At 47.3% G+C, this 18,035-nt stretch overlaps 1 protein-coding gene across 11 annotated transcripts in view; it reads right to left on the bottom strand.

Annotated features, from left to right (window-relative positions):
- The window catches only part of TSPOAP1 (TSPO associated protein 1), a 376,947-nt gene that overhangs the window by 127,879 nt on the left and 231,033 nt on the right, over positions 1-18,035 (bottom strand). For all 11 annotated transcript variants that reach the window (XM_077480674.1, XM_077480675.1, XM_077480679.1 and 8 more), the window contains 4 exons: positions 15,209-15,313; positions 14,239-14,289; positions 14,086-14,106; positions 7,086-7,281 (listed from right to left, as the gene is read on the bottom strand). In XM_077480674.1, coding sequence (XP_077336800.1) covers positions 7,086-7,281; positions 14,086-14,106; positions 14,239-14,289; positions 15,209-15,313 — 373 coding nt within the window. The remainder of the gene's footprint in view (positions 1-7,085; positions 7,282-14,085; positions 14,107-14,238; positions 14,290-15,208; positions 15,314-18,035) is intronic.

Genomic DNA, 18,035 nt, shown 5'->3' with positions numbered 1-18,035 from the left:
CATGCAATATACCAGCAGTTGATGCTGCGATTTCCAATGTGAATAAATTGTACACAGAAAAAACACGATACCGAGGAGGGGGGGGGGCTACTACACTCGATGTATCTGCTAGCCCCTTCCCTCAGGGGGAAGAATACATTACTTCTCAGGAGTCCCCCGATGAGCTGCATGAATGAGACCACACACTTGCACTTAGGCATTCACAGAGCTGACTGAGAGGCAATGTTAAAAGAGGTATGTGCATTTACTCCCTCTAGTGGACACTAAGGCATGACAACATTTTGGTCTGGGTCCAGCATCTGGCAACTTAGGTAGTCAGCCTGCCAGTTTTCTACACCCGGGATGAAAATGGCCGACAGGGTTGGCACGTGTCGACTAGAGGATGTGAGCGACCTCCCATGCTGCAGCTTAGCTCCTTGTTCCTCCTTGATTGTTGACATATGCCACTGCCGTGGCGTTGTCCGACTTGATCCTGATCGGACGCCCCTGTAGCCTCGTTGACCATGTGGAGAGGCAAAGCCTGATCGCCCGAAGTTCGAGCACATTAATCAGCAGCTGGGATTCTTCCCGCGACCAAAGGCCCTGGGTCGACTGTACCCCCAGCACTCCGCCCCACTGGTCAGGCTGGCGTCCGTTGTGATCATCGTCCAATACAGAGGAAGGAACAATCTCCCGGGCGGAAGAGCCGGAGACCTCAGCCACCAGAGAAGAGAATCCCCGACTGACTGGCTCACCCGAATTTGACGATCCAGGGATAACGGAGATTTGTCCCATTTGGACAGGTTTTCCTTCTGCAAGACTCGAAAGTGAAATTGGGTGTACGGTACCACCTCAAAGGAGGCTACCACGAGGCCCAGAACTCTCATGCAGAAGCGCAACGACGACCACCTGCGGTCCATCAACAACTTCACCGAGGCTCGGAAAGTCTGCAGCTTGTCTGAAGGGAGAAAAACTCTTGCTTCCACAGAGTCCAGCAATAAGCCCAGGTACTCCAGGCGTTGAGTCGGCACGAGCACCAACTTTTTTAGGTTCAGTACCCAACCAAACTCCTGTACAGTTTGCATGGTGATCGCCACATCCTCCCTTAATTCTGAGGCTGAAGCTGCTCTCAGAAGGAGGTCATCTAGGTAACCCACAATTGAAATCCCACATTGCCTTAACAGCGCCAGAATTGGAGCCAACACTTTGGTAAAGACTAAGGGTGCTGACGCCAGGCCAAAAGGAATAGCTACAAATTGGTAGTGCTCTCCCCCAAATCGTAGAAACCTCTGATGCCTGAGGCATATGGGTATATGCAAGTATGCATCCTGGATATCCAGAGATGCCAGGAAGTCCCCCTGATGGAGTGCAGCGACCACAGAGCAAACTAATTTCATTCTGAACCTTTGTACTTTCACAAAGCAGTTGAGGGGTTTCAGGTCCAGGATTGGACGTAACATTTCCTTTTTGGGGACTACAAAAAGATTGGAGTAGAATCCCTGAAACCTTTCCAGCTTTGGAACAGGCACTGTCAACCTGCGTATGAGCAGGTCCTTTACTGCCCCTAACAGGACTTCTCGGCGAGCTGGGAGTAAAGGTATGCTGGAGGGAAAAAAAATCTGTTTGGTGGACAAGAAAGAAAATATCTTGTAGCCCAATGAAACCAGTTCGCAGACCCATTAGTCGGACAGCAGTGAGGTCCACCGAGCTGCAAACTCCCAAAGGCGACCCCCCACCCGAGTGTTGGGCAGGGGCAAACCTTCATGCGGTAGCATTTTTGCTCACAGGCTTGTTTGGCTTGCGAAACCAGGGATGCTTTTGTCCTTCAGCAGACGCCCTGTCAGAACTGGGAGCGATTACCAGCGCGTCCCGGGCTGGCGAAAAAGCAGTTTCTGAGCGGAAAAGGAGGGCCCTTGCCTACGGAGTGGCTTCTTACCCTTCCTGGACTGTGGGAGTAATGTGCTCTTTCCACCTGTAACATTCTTAATAATGTCATCCAGTGAAAATCCAAATAGACTCTCACCAAGGAAATCCGCCAGAGCTTTTTTTTTTTTTAGATGCCTGGTCCACAGACCACCAAATCAGGCGCCGTAACACCACTGTAGATACCGATGCTCTAGAGAGCAGGGGGATTGTATCCAAGCTGCATCACAGACATACATACACTTAAGGCCATGTACTGACTGGTCTGCTAATTCTAAGCAGACCGGGGGAGACTGTTGCTTCTCCAATTCACAGTGCAATAGCTTTGTCCACTCAGTAAGCGTGTGCGACACCAAGGCAGTGGCCAGTACAGGTCGTAACCCTGAACCCACTACCGTAAACATGGACTGGGCCGCTGCCTCGGCTCTGTCGGTAGGGTCCTTGAATGCAGGAATCCCTTCTACTGGAATTGTGGTTACTTTATTTAACCTGGATACTGGGGGGGTCAACGACCGGAGGAGCCATCCATTTTTTCTGACCAAGTGCTGCCGCTGACCGCTATGTTCTGTGTCCAATCACAGGTGCCCAGAGTGAAAAAATGCACTGTTCTGAGGTAAAACGAGCCAGCACTGGAGGTAAAATCGTGATGAGGCTGCAAGAAAATGGGCACTGGCCGTTTTTTTTTTTTTATAGAAAACATCAAAAAAAATGGCCATCTGACCTCTAGAAAATGGCTGACAGCCTTACTCTGCATAGAAACTACAGGAAAATGGCAGCGCCCGCCGGAAAATGGTGCCAGCCCATTCTGAGGAAAATTTTACACAGGCACCTCGCATACAGAAAAAAGAGGCAGAAAGACAACAAATGGACCCAAACAGCCAGCGCAGCCCCTGCCCAAGTACATCCACAGCACCTCATGCCCAGTCATGCAGCAGCCCCTGCAGGGGGAGGAGGGGAAAAAGGGATAGGGAGAGAGGGAAAAAGGGAGAGCGAGAGACCCCCTAATCAACACCCTCAGGGAATGCCCAGCTGCTCTATCCTGCCAAGGCAGGGAGAGCTGTGCTTACCCGTCCGGTCTGAATAGCTGGACGCATTCCACCACAGACCCATCACCCGAGCAGTACGGGGTGGCTGCTGGCCACGGCATACTGTGACACAGACAGCAGTAGCCCGGTCATGTGTGCCCCGGAGCATACAGCTCACCAGCCGCCCCTGGAGCAGAAGGGGCATGTCATTACCGACCCAGCGTGTAGCTACGGCCTGCTCAAGCTCGATGGCCAGGCTGGAGAGACTACAAGGATCTACATTATCCAGCCTGTCACCCAGCCGGCTGTTGATAGAAGATCACTGGCTCAAAATCTTGTGGAAAAAAAGCTACAATTCCCAGGACCAATGGTCCCTTCCCCTTCACTAGGCAGAAAAAAAAACTGAGGTGCAGGAGGCAGGCTGAGGGGTTATAGCCAGAGGGACCACCCCCTGGGTGGAGCTATGCAGTCTTGCTGTTTTTACATGTGTTACATGTTCTGCCTAGTCCTCTCCTGAAGGTGGTGTGATAACCCTACAGTCAAGATTTAAAGGAGCTGTGTCCGTCAATGAATGAAAGAGAAATAAACCTGTTATACTTACCAGCTCTGTGCCCTTACCTCCTCTTATGGGGTCCCCTGCCAAAACTCTCCACTCCTTCTCTGTGTGTGCCCCCATAGCAAGCTGTATACTATGGGGACACACATACGGGTGTGCCCCCGAGCCAGGCTGTATGCTTCCATAGACACACACACAGTGTGGCTTGGCCCACCTCCCAATGGCTCCCCACTACTGCCTCTGTGTCCTGTGAGAACAAGGAGAGAGGAGGGGACCGCTGAGGACAGGCACAGTGCTGTTTGAATGAGGACTAGGTAAGTATTTTGGGGGGTGGGAAGCAATAAAATTACTGCAAATTTTTTACCTCTAAGCAGTTGTAAACGTAAATGTTTTTTTTCTAAAAAAAAAAAAAAAACAACACGTCTTATTTACTTGCTATGTTTAGTTGCACTGAGCGGACCTAAACCTTCTCTTCCGGGGATCCCCACTGGTGACATAGACACAAACCATGTGCTTTTTTTTGCTCCGTTGCAAACAACAATTCATTTTTTTACAAAGTGCATAGCTACAGTAGTGAATACAGACTTGTTTTAAGGCCTGGTTCACACTGGTGTGGTGCAGGAAACGCAGCGATTCCTGTGTGTTTCCCACACCGCATAGCAATCGCACTGTGTTCATGAGATCTGCTTCGGGTGTCAATTGAAAGTTAATGACACCCCGAAAGCCAGTCTCAAAATGCAGTGTGTTTGTAGAAACCCATGCGATCTGGTTTGTGAACAAAAAAAAAGAAAAAAGCTACCCACACATTTTTCATGCGGATGTGGTGTGATTTGAGCCATCCAAAATGAATGGGCTCAAATTGCACTGTACAGAATCGCATGTGAATTGCATAGTAATGCTGTGTGATTTCTGTGGAAAACACATGCGGTGTGTAGTGCTAAGCAAGGCTAAAGTGTGTTTACTGCTTGTTCCAAATATTCAAGAACTTTGGTCTGCATAGTCTGTGCACAGATTCAGTTTAAGTGGCACATTTATTCATATTAAAGGACCCAAAGACTATTTTCACCTTCCCCTAATGGGGGTACATAAAATACAGCAAGATTTGATTTCTGCCAGTGGTTTATCATTGCATGTTTTTTTTAGGAAGCATTCACTGCACTTTCTCATTCTCAGTTCTTATGGATTTGAGGTGTTTAGATGTGTGGAAACACATGATACATCGGAAATCACTTTTTCAATTCAGAACTTTGCTTTATGTTTTTCTCTGTGTAGCAATTTAACTTTTTAATACACGAAAGTGTGTTTCTTCCGAAAAAATAGCATTTGAAAGACCGCTGTGCAAATATAGTGTGACATAACATATTGCAATGATCACCATTTTATTCTCTACTACAAAAAAAAATGTATGTATATGTATATATATATATATATATATAATATATATATACACATATACACACACACATATATATATATATATATTATCCCTTTCATGACTAAGCCTATTTTTGGAATTTGGTGTTTACAAGTTAAAATCCATATTTTTTGCTAGGAAATTACTTGGAACCCCCAAACATTATATATATTTTTTTAGCAGAGGCTCTAGAGAATAAAACGGTGATTGTTGCAATATTTTATGTCACACGGTATTTGCGCAGTGGTGTTTTAAACGCAACTTTTTGGGAAAAGGGACACTTTCATGAATAAAAAAAAAACAAAACAGTAAAATTAGCCCAATTTTTTTGCGAAATGTGAAAGATAATGTTACGCCGAGTAAATAGATACCAAACATGTCACACTTTATAATTGCGCGCACTTGTAGATTGACGACAAAGTACGGTACCTAAAAATTCTCAATAGGCGACGCTTTAAAAATTTTTTACGGTTACCAGGTTAGCGTTACAGAGGAGGTCTACTGCTAGAATTATTGCTCTCGCTCTGACGATCGCGGCGATACCTCACATGTGTGACTTGAACACCGTTTACGTACGCGGGCGCGACTTCCGTATGCGTTTTCTTTGCTTCGCGAGCTCGCGGGGACGGCGGGCGCTTTGAAAATTTTTTTTTTATTTTTTTATTTATTTTATTTATTTTTAAATGACTAAATTGTTTAAAAAAAAAAAAAAAAAATTTGATCACTTTTATTGCTGTCACAAGGAATGTAAACATCCCTTGTGACAGTAATAGGTGGTGACAGGTACTCTTTATGGAGGGATCGGGGGTCTAAAAGACCCCCCACCCCTCCTTTACACTTCAATGTATTCAGATCGCCGAAAACGGCGATTCTGAATACCGGATATTTTTTAAAACCGGCGCCATTGGCAGCCGAGTAAACGGGAAGTGACGTCATGACGTCGCTTCCGTGTTTACGATGAGGAGACTGGAACGAAGCCGATTACGGCTTCGTTCCAGTTCCTCCCCAGCAGCCAGAGCCCACGGATGTTTAATCGGTGCTCCCGATCGAGCGGGAGCACCGGTAACAGCGGCGAGAGGCGGCGGGAGGGGGGGACGTCCCCTCCCGCTCCTCCGGCATAACAGCCGAGCGGCTTTTAGCCGCATCGGTTGTTATGCCTGGATAGCCAATCGCCTGCTGTAAAAAACGGTACCGGGATGATGCCTGCAGGTGCGGGCATCATCCCGGTATACCCCCCGGAAGCCGAGTACGCAGATGTGCGTACGCTCGGCGGGAAAGGGTTATGTATATGCGCAACAAGTGTCAGAAAAGTCCGAGGCTTGAAGAGGTTAAAATGAACCAGTCTTGGATTTTTAAGAACTACAAAATCCCTGCTTCTAATGCTACATTTGTCTCATCTCCCCACCACAAAAAAATTGCTACCTGCCACCTCTTAGACCTATTTCAGCACTCTGGCACTGTAAAGCTGCCACAGAGTTTCCACAATTGGACCTCAGCTGGCAAATTTCAAATGTTTGCTGTAGGGTAAATCATGTTTTTCATCTCACAATTTGCGTTTTATTGCTGTATTCCGGCACTGTAAAGCTGCCGCACAAGATTTCCGCTGCTGGACATCAGTTGACAAATTTCTAATCTTTGCTGCAAGGAGAATTTGGGGTTGATGCACAGTTTGCATTGTATTACAGTGCTCTGCCACTCAAATTTTTTTTGTGGGCATTCTCGCTAAAATAATACATGCCATTTATTATTTCAAGATAAATCCCACCTCATCTTTCCCTCATATATGGAGGCCTAACAAAGCTGCCTATAGATTGCTGAACTCTGTGTTTCTTGACAGTAGTTTGCTTATTATCTTAGAAATTGGTCAGAATTTAGTTTGAGGATTAGCATGCCCCCCCCCCCCCCCCCCCCAGATTTCAGTGGGGCTTGATGCTAGGTTTGGGTTTAAAGGATTGTAAGCAGGATTTGACAAGCCCCTATTAATCTAACCCATGCAGATCTACTCATAAACTACTGGTGAAAAGTTCAACTTAAAGTGCAGCCAAGAAAGCAGTTTCCTATGATTGAAATTTCAAGGCTATTCAACTTTAATTCAAATAACAGGCGTTTGCGTATTTAACAATTGGAAAGACACGCAACTTCATAATAAACAATATATTGGATTCATGAAACCCATGTAGAGAATTACCCGTTGTGTCTTGCTGGACTGAAGAAAGACTAGGAGTGGAGCAACACTGAGGTGGAGGCAGTTCTGAATTCACCAGTGTAGAGGTGAGGAGGTCAATGTTTCCTGTTTGCAGACGAAATTTTTCCAACTCGTGAGACAGCAGACTGAACTGCTCTGTCTGACTACGACATTTCTCCTCTAAAACCTTCACCGTAGCCTAAAAAATAAAAAAATATAGCACATTTGGAGGGATATGATATTTAAACTGAGATAAAGTAATGTAGAAAACAGTCAAGAGCAAAGGTAGATCAGATGCATAATCAAATTCAACCAATACAGAGAATGTACGTACATTTGTTTGAGGTTTGATTTCAGGTCTTATTGAGTAATAGTGTTCCCTTTACAATAAAGCGGACGCCTGCCCAAAAAAATAAAAATAAATAAAAGTTAAAAGCCAGCAGCTACACATACTGCAGCTGCTGGCTTTTAATAATAGGACACTTACCTGTCCTGGAGTCCAGCGATGTTGGCACCACAGCTGATGTTTGATGAAAAACTGGATTTTTCTTCTCCTCCCCGTAAAATCAATTTCTCTGAGTTCAATGACTGACACAGCACTTCCATTCTTGACCTTAGGGTTATATCACCACCTTCAGGAGTAGGACTAGGCAGAAAAAAAAAGAACAAACACAGCACCGCCTAGGGGCAATCCTTACTAGTAGTAACCCACTCTGCTACAGGCAGCTCAGTTCGTTACAAAGCAGTACAAACAAACAGGAGGGGTGGGTACTGTGGCTGTCAATGAACGCAGAGAAAGGGATTTTACGATGAGTAGAAAAGATTCCTGTTTTCTTTTTCGTTCATTGACGGACACAGCATTTCGAATCTTGACCTTAGGGACATGCCAAAGCAGTGCCACAACAAGGGGTGGGAACACAGAAAAAAGGAAAAATAACCTCACCCAAACAGAACCCCCCATAAGGGGAGCCAAAACCTCAGATGGCCGCCTGAAAATTTTGCAGCCGAAACACGCATCTGAAGATGCCCAAACATCCACCCTGTAAAACTTGGTGAACGTGTGCACGGTGTGAACCTTACACACTTGAGAAACAGACGCTTGATGTTGGAAAGCCTAGGAAGCACTAATATCCCTGGTAGAAATGTGCCGTGATGGGAAAGGGGGGCAGCTGCCCCCTAATGGCATAAACCTGGACAATCGTCGTCTGATCCAACGAGAAATAGTGGCTGAAGAGGCCGCTAGGCTCTTCCTCAGGCCATCCACGTTTACAAACAGCGAATCCGACTTCCAAAAAGGAGTCGTAACCGACAGATACACACGGAGAGCCCAAATCACATCTAAAGAGTGCAAGGTGACCTTCTTCGGGTGAGACGGTCGAGGACACAAGGACAGACAATGTCCTTGTTTAGATGAAAGACAGATACCAACTTCGAAGAAATGAGGGATGCAGACGAAGCATCACCTTATTCTTGTGGAGAACCAAACAGGGAGACTTGCACGACAAGGCTGCCAGCTCAGAAATTCGCCGAGCAGACGTAAAAGCTGCTAGAAAGACAACCTTCTGAGAGAGCATGAGTAAGGAGTTCTCAAACGTTGGCTTCTGAAGTACCAAGAGCACACCGTTTAGATCCCACGGAGACAGTGCCCAACTCCTTGAACAAAGGAACGCACCGACGAGTGAGTAGCCAGCGGCCACTAAAAAAAAAAAAAAAAAAAAAAAAAAAAAGATAGCCAGAGCCGATATTTGCCCCTTGATAGTGCTCAGAGCCAGCTTCTGATCAACCCCATGCTGCAGGAACACAAGGAACTTAGATACCAAATAGGAGTGCGAATGCCACCCCACAGTCTCAAAGATGTAAGCCTTCCAGGTGTGATGATAAATCCTCCATGAAGTGGACTTGGCGCCTTCAACATAGTTTGGAATCACAGAAACCGGCAACTCTCAGTCTCTCAGCACCTGGCTTTCAATAGCCAGGCCGTCAAAGCCAGAGACAGTAAAGCAGGGTAGAATATCGGACCCCAAGACAGAAGGTCCTCTCGCACCGGCAGTCGCTATGGGCGTCCGTCACCATCCATACCACGTCAGCGTACCATGGACGCTAAGGTCAATCTGGAGCAATTAGAATAACCGGTATCTCCTTGGCCTCTACCCTGCGCAGCAGACGAGAGAGGAGCTTAAGAGGAGGGAAGGCATAAATGAGCTGATAATGCCCCCACGGCACCACCCGAGCGTCCAACACATACACCTAATCTCTGCACCTTCCGATTGAGCCGGGATGCCAGAAGATCCACGTCCAGCATGCCCCATCGCAGGCAAACGAGGCGAAACACCTCCGTATGCAGTGACCACTCCCCCTGATCCAATAACTGACAGCTGAGGTAGTCCGCTTGCCAGTTTTCTATGCCCAGAATGTAGACAGCGAAGATAGCCGGCACTTGATGTTCAAAGTTCTGCTCACTGCAGAATGTGAGACCTCTAGCGCTGCTGCTGAGCTCCTCAACCCCCCGGTGGTTGAAGTAAGCCATCGCCATGGCATTGTCTGACTGGATCCTGACTGGATGGCCGCACAGCAGCTGCTTCCAAATGGAGAGGCATAACTTGATCGCACGCAACTCCAAAATGTTAATCGATAGACAGGACTCTTCGGATATCCAGTGGCCCTGGGCCGATCAAAGGCTCAAACCCCCCCCCCCAGCAGGTCAGGCTGGCATCCATCGTGATCACGTCCAATGGAGAAACGACTTCCAGGTCCGCAGGGCCAGAGACCGCAGCCACCAATGGAGCGAGGCCCTGGTCAGACGGCCCACGGGGATCTGACCATCCGAGATACCACGGATTTGACCCATTTGGATAAGATCTCCCTGTGCAAGACCTGAGTGTGAACCTGGGCATATGGGATCGCCTCGAAGGTAGATACCATGAGGCCCAGAACCTGCATGCAAAAACGTAGAGACGACCACTTGCGGGACAGCAGCAACCTCACCACAGAGTGAAGGGTCTGAAGTTTGATCGGCAGAAGAAAAACCTTCGCCCACGCAGAGTCAAGAATCAACCCCAAAGTATTCCAGGCATTGGGCCGGAAGCAATACGGACTTCTGAAGGTTTAACACCCAGCCAAACGCATGAAAGGCTTGTATGGCAATTGCCACATTGTCCCTCAGTCCTGAAGCTGATCACAGGAGGAGATCGTCCAAGTAGACCACGACTGTGATCTCCCACTGTCTCAGCAATGCAAGAACCTGTGCCAGCACCTTGGTGAAGACCCGGGGAGCAGAGGCCAGGCCAAAGGGAAGTGCCACAAATGGATAGTGTTCATCCCCGACCGCAAAGCGCAGGAAACACTGGTGCCTGACACAGATGGGGACATGCAAATACGCGTCCAGGAAGGACGTACCTTCACAAAACAATTGAGGGTCCTGAGATCCAGGATTGGACGAACCCCCTGCTTCTTTGGAACTATGAACAGATTGGAGTAGAAACCCCAAAACCTTTCCAAAGCTGGTACCGGAACTATCACCCCCCCCCCCCCCCCGAAGAAGCAAGTCCTGCAACGCACCAAACAAAGCCTACCGACGAGAAGGGGGAAGATAAGATTGGAGGGAAAAAACCTGTCTGGTGGACAGGAAAGAAACTATTTTGTAGCCAGAGAAGGGAAGTCCACCGGTACGCAAACCACCGAAGGCAGCCCCCCCACCCACACGTCGGCCGGGGGTGAACCTTCATGCGGAAGAGGGCTTGTCTGCAGGCTTGCGATGCCAAGGACACTTTGGTACACCCGCGGGAGCCTTGGCGGGTTGGAAACCCTTGCCTGCAGAACCAGGCAGATGAAAAAAACGCTTGTGAGCAGAAAAGGAGGGGCCTTGCCTGCGATGGGGCTCCTTGACCTTTTTGGACTGCGGGAGAAAGGTACTCTTCCCCCAAGTAATATCCTTTACGTTGTCTTCCAGAGTGGCTCCAAATAGCCGCCCACCCAGGAAAGGCAAATCCGCCGAAGTCTTCTTAGACATTTGGTCCGCCGACCAGTACTTAAGCCAAAGCAACTGGTCAAGAACCAGGGAACACAGGGATTTTAGAAAGTAGTGGGGCCGTGTCCAAGGCCACGTGACAAATATACTTGAGCACTTGCACTAACTAGTCTGCCAGTTCCACACAGACAGGAGAAACTTGCTTATTACCCAACTCGCGGTGAAACAGCTTAGCCCACTCAGTGAGTGTCTACGACACCAGAGTCATGGCCAACACCGGACGAAGGGCCGAACTTGCCATCGTAAACATAGACCGAGCAACCGCCTTGGTCTTTCTGTCAGGAGGCTCTTTGAAGGGGACCCCTCCACAGGAATCATGGTCACCTTGTTCAACCTAGATACTGGAGGATCAATGACAGGAGGGGGAAGACCATTTCTTCAGCAAAGTCTCCTCAAAGGGATAACACACCAAAGAATGTCTCGGGACTGAAAAGAACCACTACGGGTGTTCCCAATCCTTGTAAATAAGACAGGTAAGGAAACACCTTAGTGGTTTGGACCAGCTTATGAGACCCAAAAGGAACTAACACCTCGTCAGATGCCCCCCCCCCCCCGAATCCTCAATTTTCAAGGTATCACCCAGAGCCGTAATAAATGTGCCCACCAGTGCTTTTTCATGTGCATTGATGGAAGCAGAGGATTCCTCCTCGCTGTCCAAAGGATCAGGGGCCGACTCATCTGAGCCCCCCAGGCAGGGGCCACCCGCTACGGCAGAGCCCGACTCCGGATCAGAGTACCCCCCAGAAAACGAAGGGGGCGTTTCTTACCCGCCTTATGCCTGCACGCCCCTTCAACCCGGAAATGAAGGTTTCCGGGCTTGACGACAAAGCATCCAGGGGAACATTAGACCCAGAGGGACCAGCTGCCATCATGGGGGGGCTTCAGACACCATGGAAGTCCCACGCTCTGCTGGACACCACCAGGGACTGAATGCCCACCAGGGAGAAACAAGAAAGGAAACCACCCCCCTAGTCCCGTAGCTGCCGCAGACAGGGGGAAGCCTAGAGGGACTCACCTCCCTGACCCAAACCTCAGAGCGGTGCTGTGTGCTGTCTGCCCGTCGGCAGATGGAATAAGCCACAAGGAGATCTGTGCTCATTCCTGGCTCCAGGTGTAATTGCCGCGGCACCCGGCCCCCGAAAAAATGGCGGCTGCTACACGCAGAGGAGAAATGCCTGCCACACACCCCGCACCTGGGGAGCACAGAGACCGCCCGGAGGGGACCCACAAAGATAAGGTAGGGGCCAAAATGTCCTAGTGGCACCCAGCAACCAACTGGGCAATGGGTGCCAGGCAGTGCAACAGGGGGGCAGGGGGAGGGAGAGGAGGAGATTCTCCAGAACTGACCAACCCAGGGAGTACCCAGCTGCACCAAACCATGCCTGGAACGGACGGGGGGGCATGTACATACCCATCCAGCAGGGATTGTAGGTCACAATCCCAAGACAGATCCACCTTTCGTCTAAACGGAGTGACCGTCTGTGACCCAGATGTCAGGTGCATGGTCATATGTGTCCCTGCGAGGCGTCTAGCTCGCTAGCTGCCCCGGGCTAGGATGGGGCTCGTCGCGGCCAACCCAGCGCAGTGCTTAGGTCTGTGAGCGCTCGGTGACCAGGCTGGGGAGACTACCAGGATCTATGATATCCAGCCTGTCACTCAGCCCACCAGTTGATTGCTGATGAAGATCAAAAATAATTAAAAAAAAACAAAAAAAACTAAGGAACCACAGGTCCCAGCAGGGAGCCAGGTCCTTCTCTTAGACTAGGCAGGAAACAACTGAGCTGCCTGTAGCAGAGTTGGGGTTTACTACTAGGTGGTGCTATGCTTGTTCTTTTTTTCTGCCCAGTCCTACTCCTGAAGGTGGTGATATAATCCTAAGGTCAAGAATGGAAGTGCTGTGTCCGTCAATGAACAAAAGAGAAAAAACAATCAATCAATACAGTTCGGGTATTTCATACCTTGGCAGGATGCTGCCTGTACACTCTTATGGTGAAAAAAAAATCATGTTTTATTAAAAAAAAAAAAAAATATATAGTTTCTTCTCCTACACTAGTCAGGAAAAAAACAAAAATATCTGTTGAATGCAAAATTCATAAAATAACAAACATACCCATACTTATCTGCTCTATGCAATGATTTTGGACCTGCCCCTCCCCACCATAAAACATAGATCAGCACTTGCAGCCATTGCCTACAAGCGCTGATCAAATGCTGGATCTCCATCATGTCTGTTTCACATGGACTGCAAGTCGCACAAGACCTGCTAAACCCGGCAATTTTCTGTCCTTGTATACCCTGATTAAGTTCTTAAACTACAAAATTACTAAGGAAACCTACATATTTGCACTTGAGTAAAACAATCCCCATTGTACAGAGAGAGACAGTGGACACAATCATATACTGTATTTTTATATAGACGTTTTGTGCTGGCAATTTATTCCATAGTACCCCACGATGGAGATTTGTCTCAGGAAATAGTGCTAAAAATTTTGCTAACACAAGTTTGGCTCATCCACACAGTTTTGCCCTTTAAAGAGACTTTGTCATTTTACCCATTATGGGCAAACGGTTAGGTTGTCTTTAAGAACAATTTCCACCCATTGATACTAACCTTCCCCATGGCTCCTCCACACCCCCTGCTCGATTGAAGCCAAGAGATCAACCTATCTTACACTAAGCTAATGACTTACTCTCCTCCCTAATTTGACAGTGTTTGGGCTTGGTAAGGGAGGCTTAGGCCTGGGCACTGCATCCTGGGTGGAAGTCACATTCTCCCCCATGCCTGAAAGGGCTGGGCATTGTCCTAGGACTCAGAGGGAGCAATAAAGTAGCAGGGGAATGTAGTAACATTATCGCCGTTTGTGGGGGCTTTCTCAAGTGAGCAGGCAAAAATAAAAGATTCACCCTCATTCTGAAGGTTTTCAAAAGCAAAACATACAGAAGACCCAAAAATAATGATGTCTCATAATACAATACCTGCAAAGTGTCCAGAGTATTCTGCATTAAAATTTAAGAAAAAAACAAGTAAATATTAGTATCATATTCAGACACATTATATACAGTATATACAAACACACACACACACACACACACACACACACACACACACACTTTCGTTAGCTATTGTACCTCCAAAAGATGGACTGCTCCTTCATGTTCTTTCTTGGCTTCGACCTGGGCCTGGAATATTAACAAAAAGACAAAGTGTATTTGCATAGACCCATAGCATACATTTTTAATAACTGTATAGCCTTTTTGGATTCAACCTTCAGGCTTGCATATTGGGTGCGCTGGAGACTTTTAAGCCATCAAGAGAAGCCACAATAATATGAACATAAAATGGCAAATGTGCCTTGTATAGTAATATCAAAAACGGCACAGTTTACTTTGAACTGTAGCACTGCAATTAAGATGAGGACAGAACAAAATAAAACCAGGCATAGATGGATTCAAACTCGCCCAGTTGAGAAGGGACCATCCATCTATGGACAGGCTGGTGTTGATGGGCAGAGTGTGTTGATGGAGGATTCAAATATTTTTTTCTTCAACTTGCTGGTTGAAAAAAGCATCATATATGACCTGCCGAACTCTATCCAATTAAAGAAGAGAGTCTGCAAGAGCTTTTAAAGTGAAACTAAAGTACAATTCGTTTTGTATATAATAGAGAGGCATGAGAACACCTCAAAAACGACAGTTTTTACTGCTGTCTGTTTCCCTGTTAAGGAGATTCAACCTCGCTATCTGTCCTGTTTACCATTATCATCAAAAGTGAAAGTAAAAGAAAACCCCACATTTTGGGTTGTCTCCATAAAAGCAACAGGGGAGAAATCTTCCAATGGGCACACTAATTCTGGTGACCTCGAGGGACTCCAAGGAATTCCGTCAACTTGCAGGAATTTCCTCTCACTTCCGGCGTGGGTATGAGACAGGAAGTGAAGCGGAATCTCCACAATGGGACACAGATGGTGAAAAAAAAATTTGGCAGGAGTTACAAGAGCAGCTCAGTGGAAATGGCTTGCTCATGTCTCTCTATTTGGACAGCTAGTAATGTGATCAGGTTCAGAAAATCACACTTGTGATTGACATATTCTGTACTTACCTGCTGGAGACGTTTAACTTCCTCCTGCCTTTTCTGTAGTGCTATTATGGCATCTTCGTGATCTTTTTCCAGCTGTTGCCTTCTCTCTACCACATCTCGCATGTGCTAAAAAAGAAAACAGGTGGTTGTGTTTTTTGTTTGTTTTGTTTTGAAGAAATATCGGATATTGCAGGGTGTGGTGATTAAATACCACACACTTCAGGCATACCTGCCGTTATTTGTCTATTGCTTTATTTCAGGCAGTACTCCATGGAGGACCAGGGTCCGGACCCGTTCCATTTGGACTGCTACAACTGTGTAACTTAGGAGTTTATTCTTTCCCCCAGCCTCTGCCACCATCATTCTCACAGCAGAGGAGAGGGGGAGTAGCACAGCAGCACTGAATGATTAACTTTTTACGTTAACTCGTAGGTGATTGGTTACTAGGATGCAGGGCAGGCCTAGCAACCAATCATCAGCTTAATATGAAAAGTTAACTCTGGCAGCTCCAGCTCCCATCCTTCGTCCAGCGTTGCTGTGCCTCCCACTCCCCTGTGTACCCATGTAAGGTAGGAGAGTAAAGGGGCTAGTGAAGGATGGGAGGGCAAGGGTGATGTGAAGGTGGGGCAGGGTAGGACACTACTGTGGGCGTTGCCGTGAAGGGGGGCAATGCTGTGGAGGGGTGTTGTGCATAAGGAACAAAGGAAAACGCTCCAGTGTTTGGAGGGGGGTGATGTGAAGGCAGGCAAAGGAGGACTTTGCTTGGGGGGGGGGGGGTGATGTCAAAGGGGCATAGGAGAACCCTGCTGTGGGGGTGATGTGAAGGGGCGAAGGTGGTCACTACGGTGGGGGGGGGGGGTAATGTGAAGGAGGAAGCTGGTGTGTGTGTGTGTGTGTGTGTGTGTGTGTGTGTGTGTGTGTGGGGTAATGTGAAGGGGGCAAAGCAGGGCACTGATGTGTTGGGGTTATGTGAAGAGGAGCAAAGGGGGGGGATAAGGGATGGCAAAGGAGAACACTACTGTTGCGTGGTGATGTAAAGGGGAGAAAAGACACTACTGTGAAGAGAGGCTGATGTGAAGGGGGACAAAGGACACTACTGTGGTAGTGGGGTTTATGTGTAGGGGGGTTCAGAAAACGTAGGGGCTGTGATGTGAAGGATCCGAGTCATCACACAAACATGCAATTCAGACCTCTGCTGTAAGAAAATTTTCTTCTGACCAGACCTCAGAATTTTTACTTAATTCCCCTGCTATATATGCTCCAACATAGAACCTATCATAGATTAGAGTTAGGATCGCACTTTACAGATGGGCCTTGAAGAGGCAGTGCGGTTTCGACACATCTTTGCAAATGTTGTTAAACTAAAACCTCTGCTTTTAATCCCAATTATTAGATAGCTGGTAACTGTGCTGCAAAATACATTTTGTTTTGTTTGCCGTGTCCTTAGCCCTTCGATGTGCATCTTGCTGTAAAAATATAATTTAGTAAAATCCTTTTCTTGGAGCACATCAAGGGACACAGGGCAACCATAATAAATGACTATATATGATGTCCTAAAGCAATGCACATGAGGAGAGGGAGACAATCACAGAAACTGCCACCTGAGAAGGACTTCTTCTGCTGTCCAAAACATACTGTGGCCTTGATATCCATCTGGTAATATTCCGTGAATATATGAACAAAAAAGAACATGTAATGGCCTTAAAATACTTAACCACTGACTCCTGATGGCGGATGGCCCAAGATACCCCCACACACCTGGTAGTGATCGCTTTTACCAAAAAATGGGGTGGGGGGCCTATCCCTTTCAAGCCGAAGAATCAAATAATTAACTGGTGAATCCAATGAAAATAGTTAACTTGGATGTCTTCTGCCCATCCTGGGCTCCACCGCAAGCACAAACCAGGATTCCTGACCTGCGCTGACACCAAGTAATTCTGACTGCCTGAAATACCTCCAGAGTATGCAGTGATCTTACTCCTGCCAACTGAGGATCAGAAAATGACATTGTCTTGATTCAACTGAGAACTAGACACCACTCTAGGCAAAAAATGGAGGAGGATGCAACATTACCTTTTGTGAGACCAAGAACGGCTCCTTGCATGAAAGCGCCGTCAACCCTGACACTCCACCTAGTGAAGTGATAGCCACCTTCCAAGATAAAGGACCAACAGAATCTACTGATTCTAAAAGTGACCCTGCAAGGACAGACAAGATCAAATTCAACTACCAAGGATACAAGAGTGGCCTGACAGGCGGGACTGACTACGTTACCCGCTGTATGAAGTGTGAATTAAGGAGTGAGAAACAACGGCCTCTGGAAAAAAATTGATAGGGGCAAACTCTGACCCTTAACGGTACTTAAGGTCAATCTCCTTTCTCCTACCGATTGGGGAAAAAAAAAAGAAAATCTCCCACTCACATATTTCTGCGGGTGCCACTTCCTGGCTTCACCCCAGGCAAAAAAATAAAATTATATATATATATATATATATATATATATATATTTCCATGTCCTGTATTTGAAGTTCCCTGAAGCTTGCTTCCAGGGGCTCAACAGTGCTAAGATACACAACACAAGATCATTAGGTCCCGCTGGACTGGGAGTGTCCAAGAAGCGGCCCCGGAAGACTCACTATGTCAGTGTATTAAGCTCTCCTGGGCTAATTCGGCTAACATTATCAGTGTTACCCCCTTCTGGATTCTTCACAAAAGATGTGGCAGACGTTGAAATGGAGGGAAAGTATCAAATAAGGGACGACTGGTCCCTAAGGGGTTACCAGTGCATCTACCCCGATTGCCATTGGGACCCTCGTCCTGGACACAACCTGCCCCAACTTTTAGAACT

Source organism: Lithobates pipiens, unplaced genomic scaffold (genome assembly GCF_037356315.1).
Source record: "Lithobates pipiens isolate NorthernLeopardFrog02 unplaced genomic scaffold, aLitPip1_a1.2 Scaffold_16, whole genome shotgun sequence".
In the NCBI taxonomy this organism is placed as follows: Eukaryota; Metazoa; Chordata; class Amphibia; order Anura; family Ranidae; genus Lithobates; species Lithobates pipiens.
This window is presented reverse-complemented; position numbering and strand designations above follow the sequence as displayed.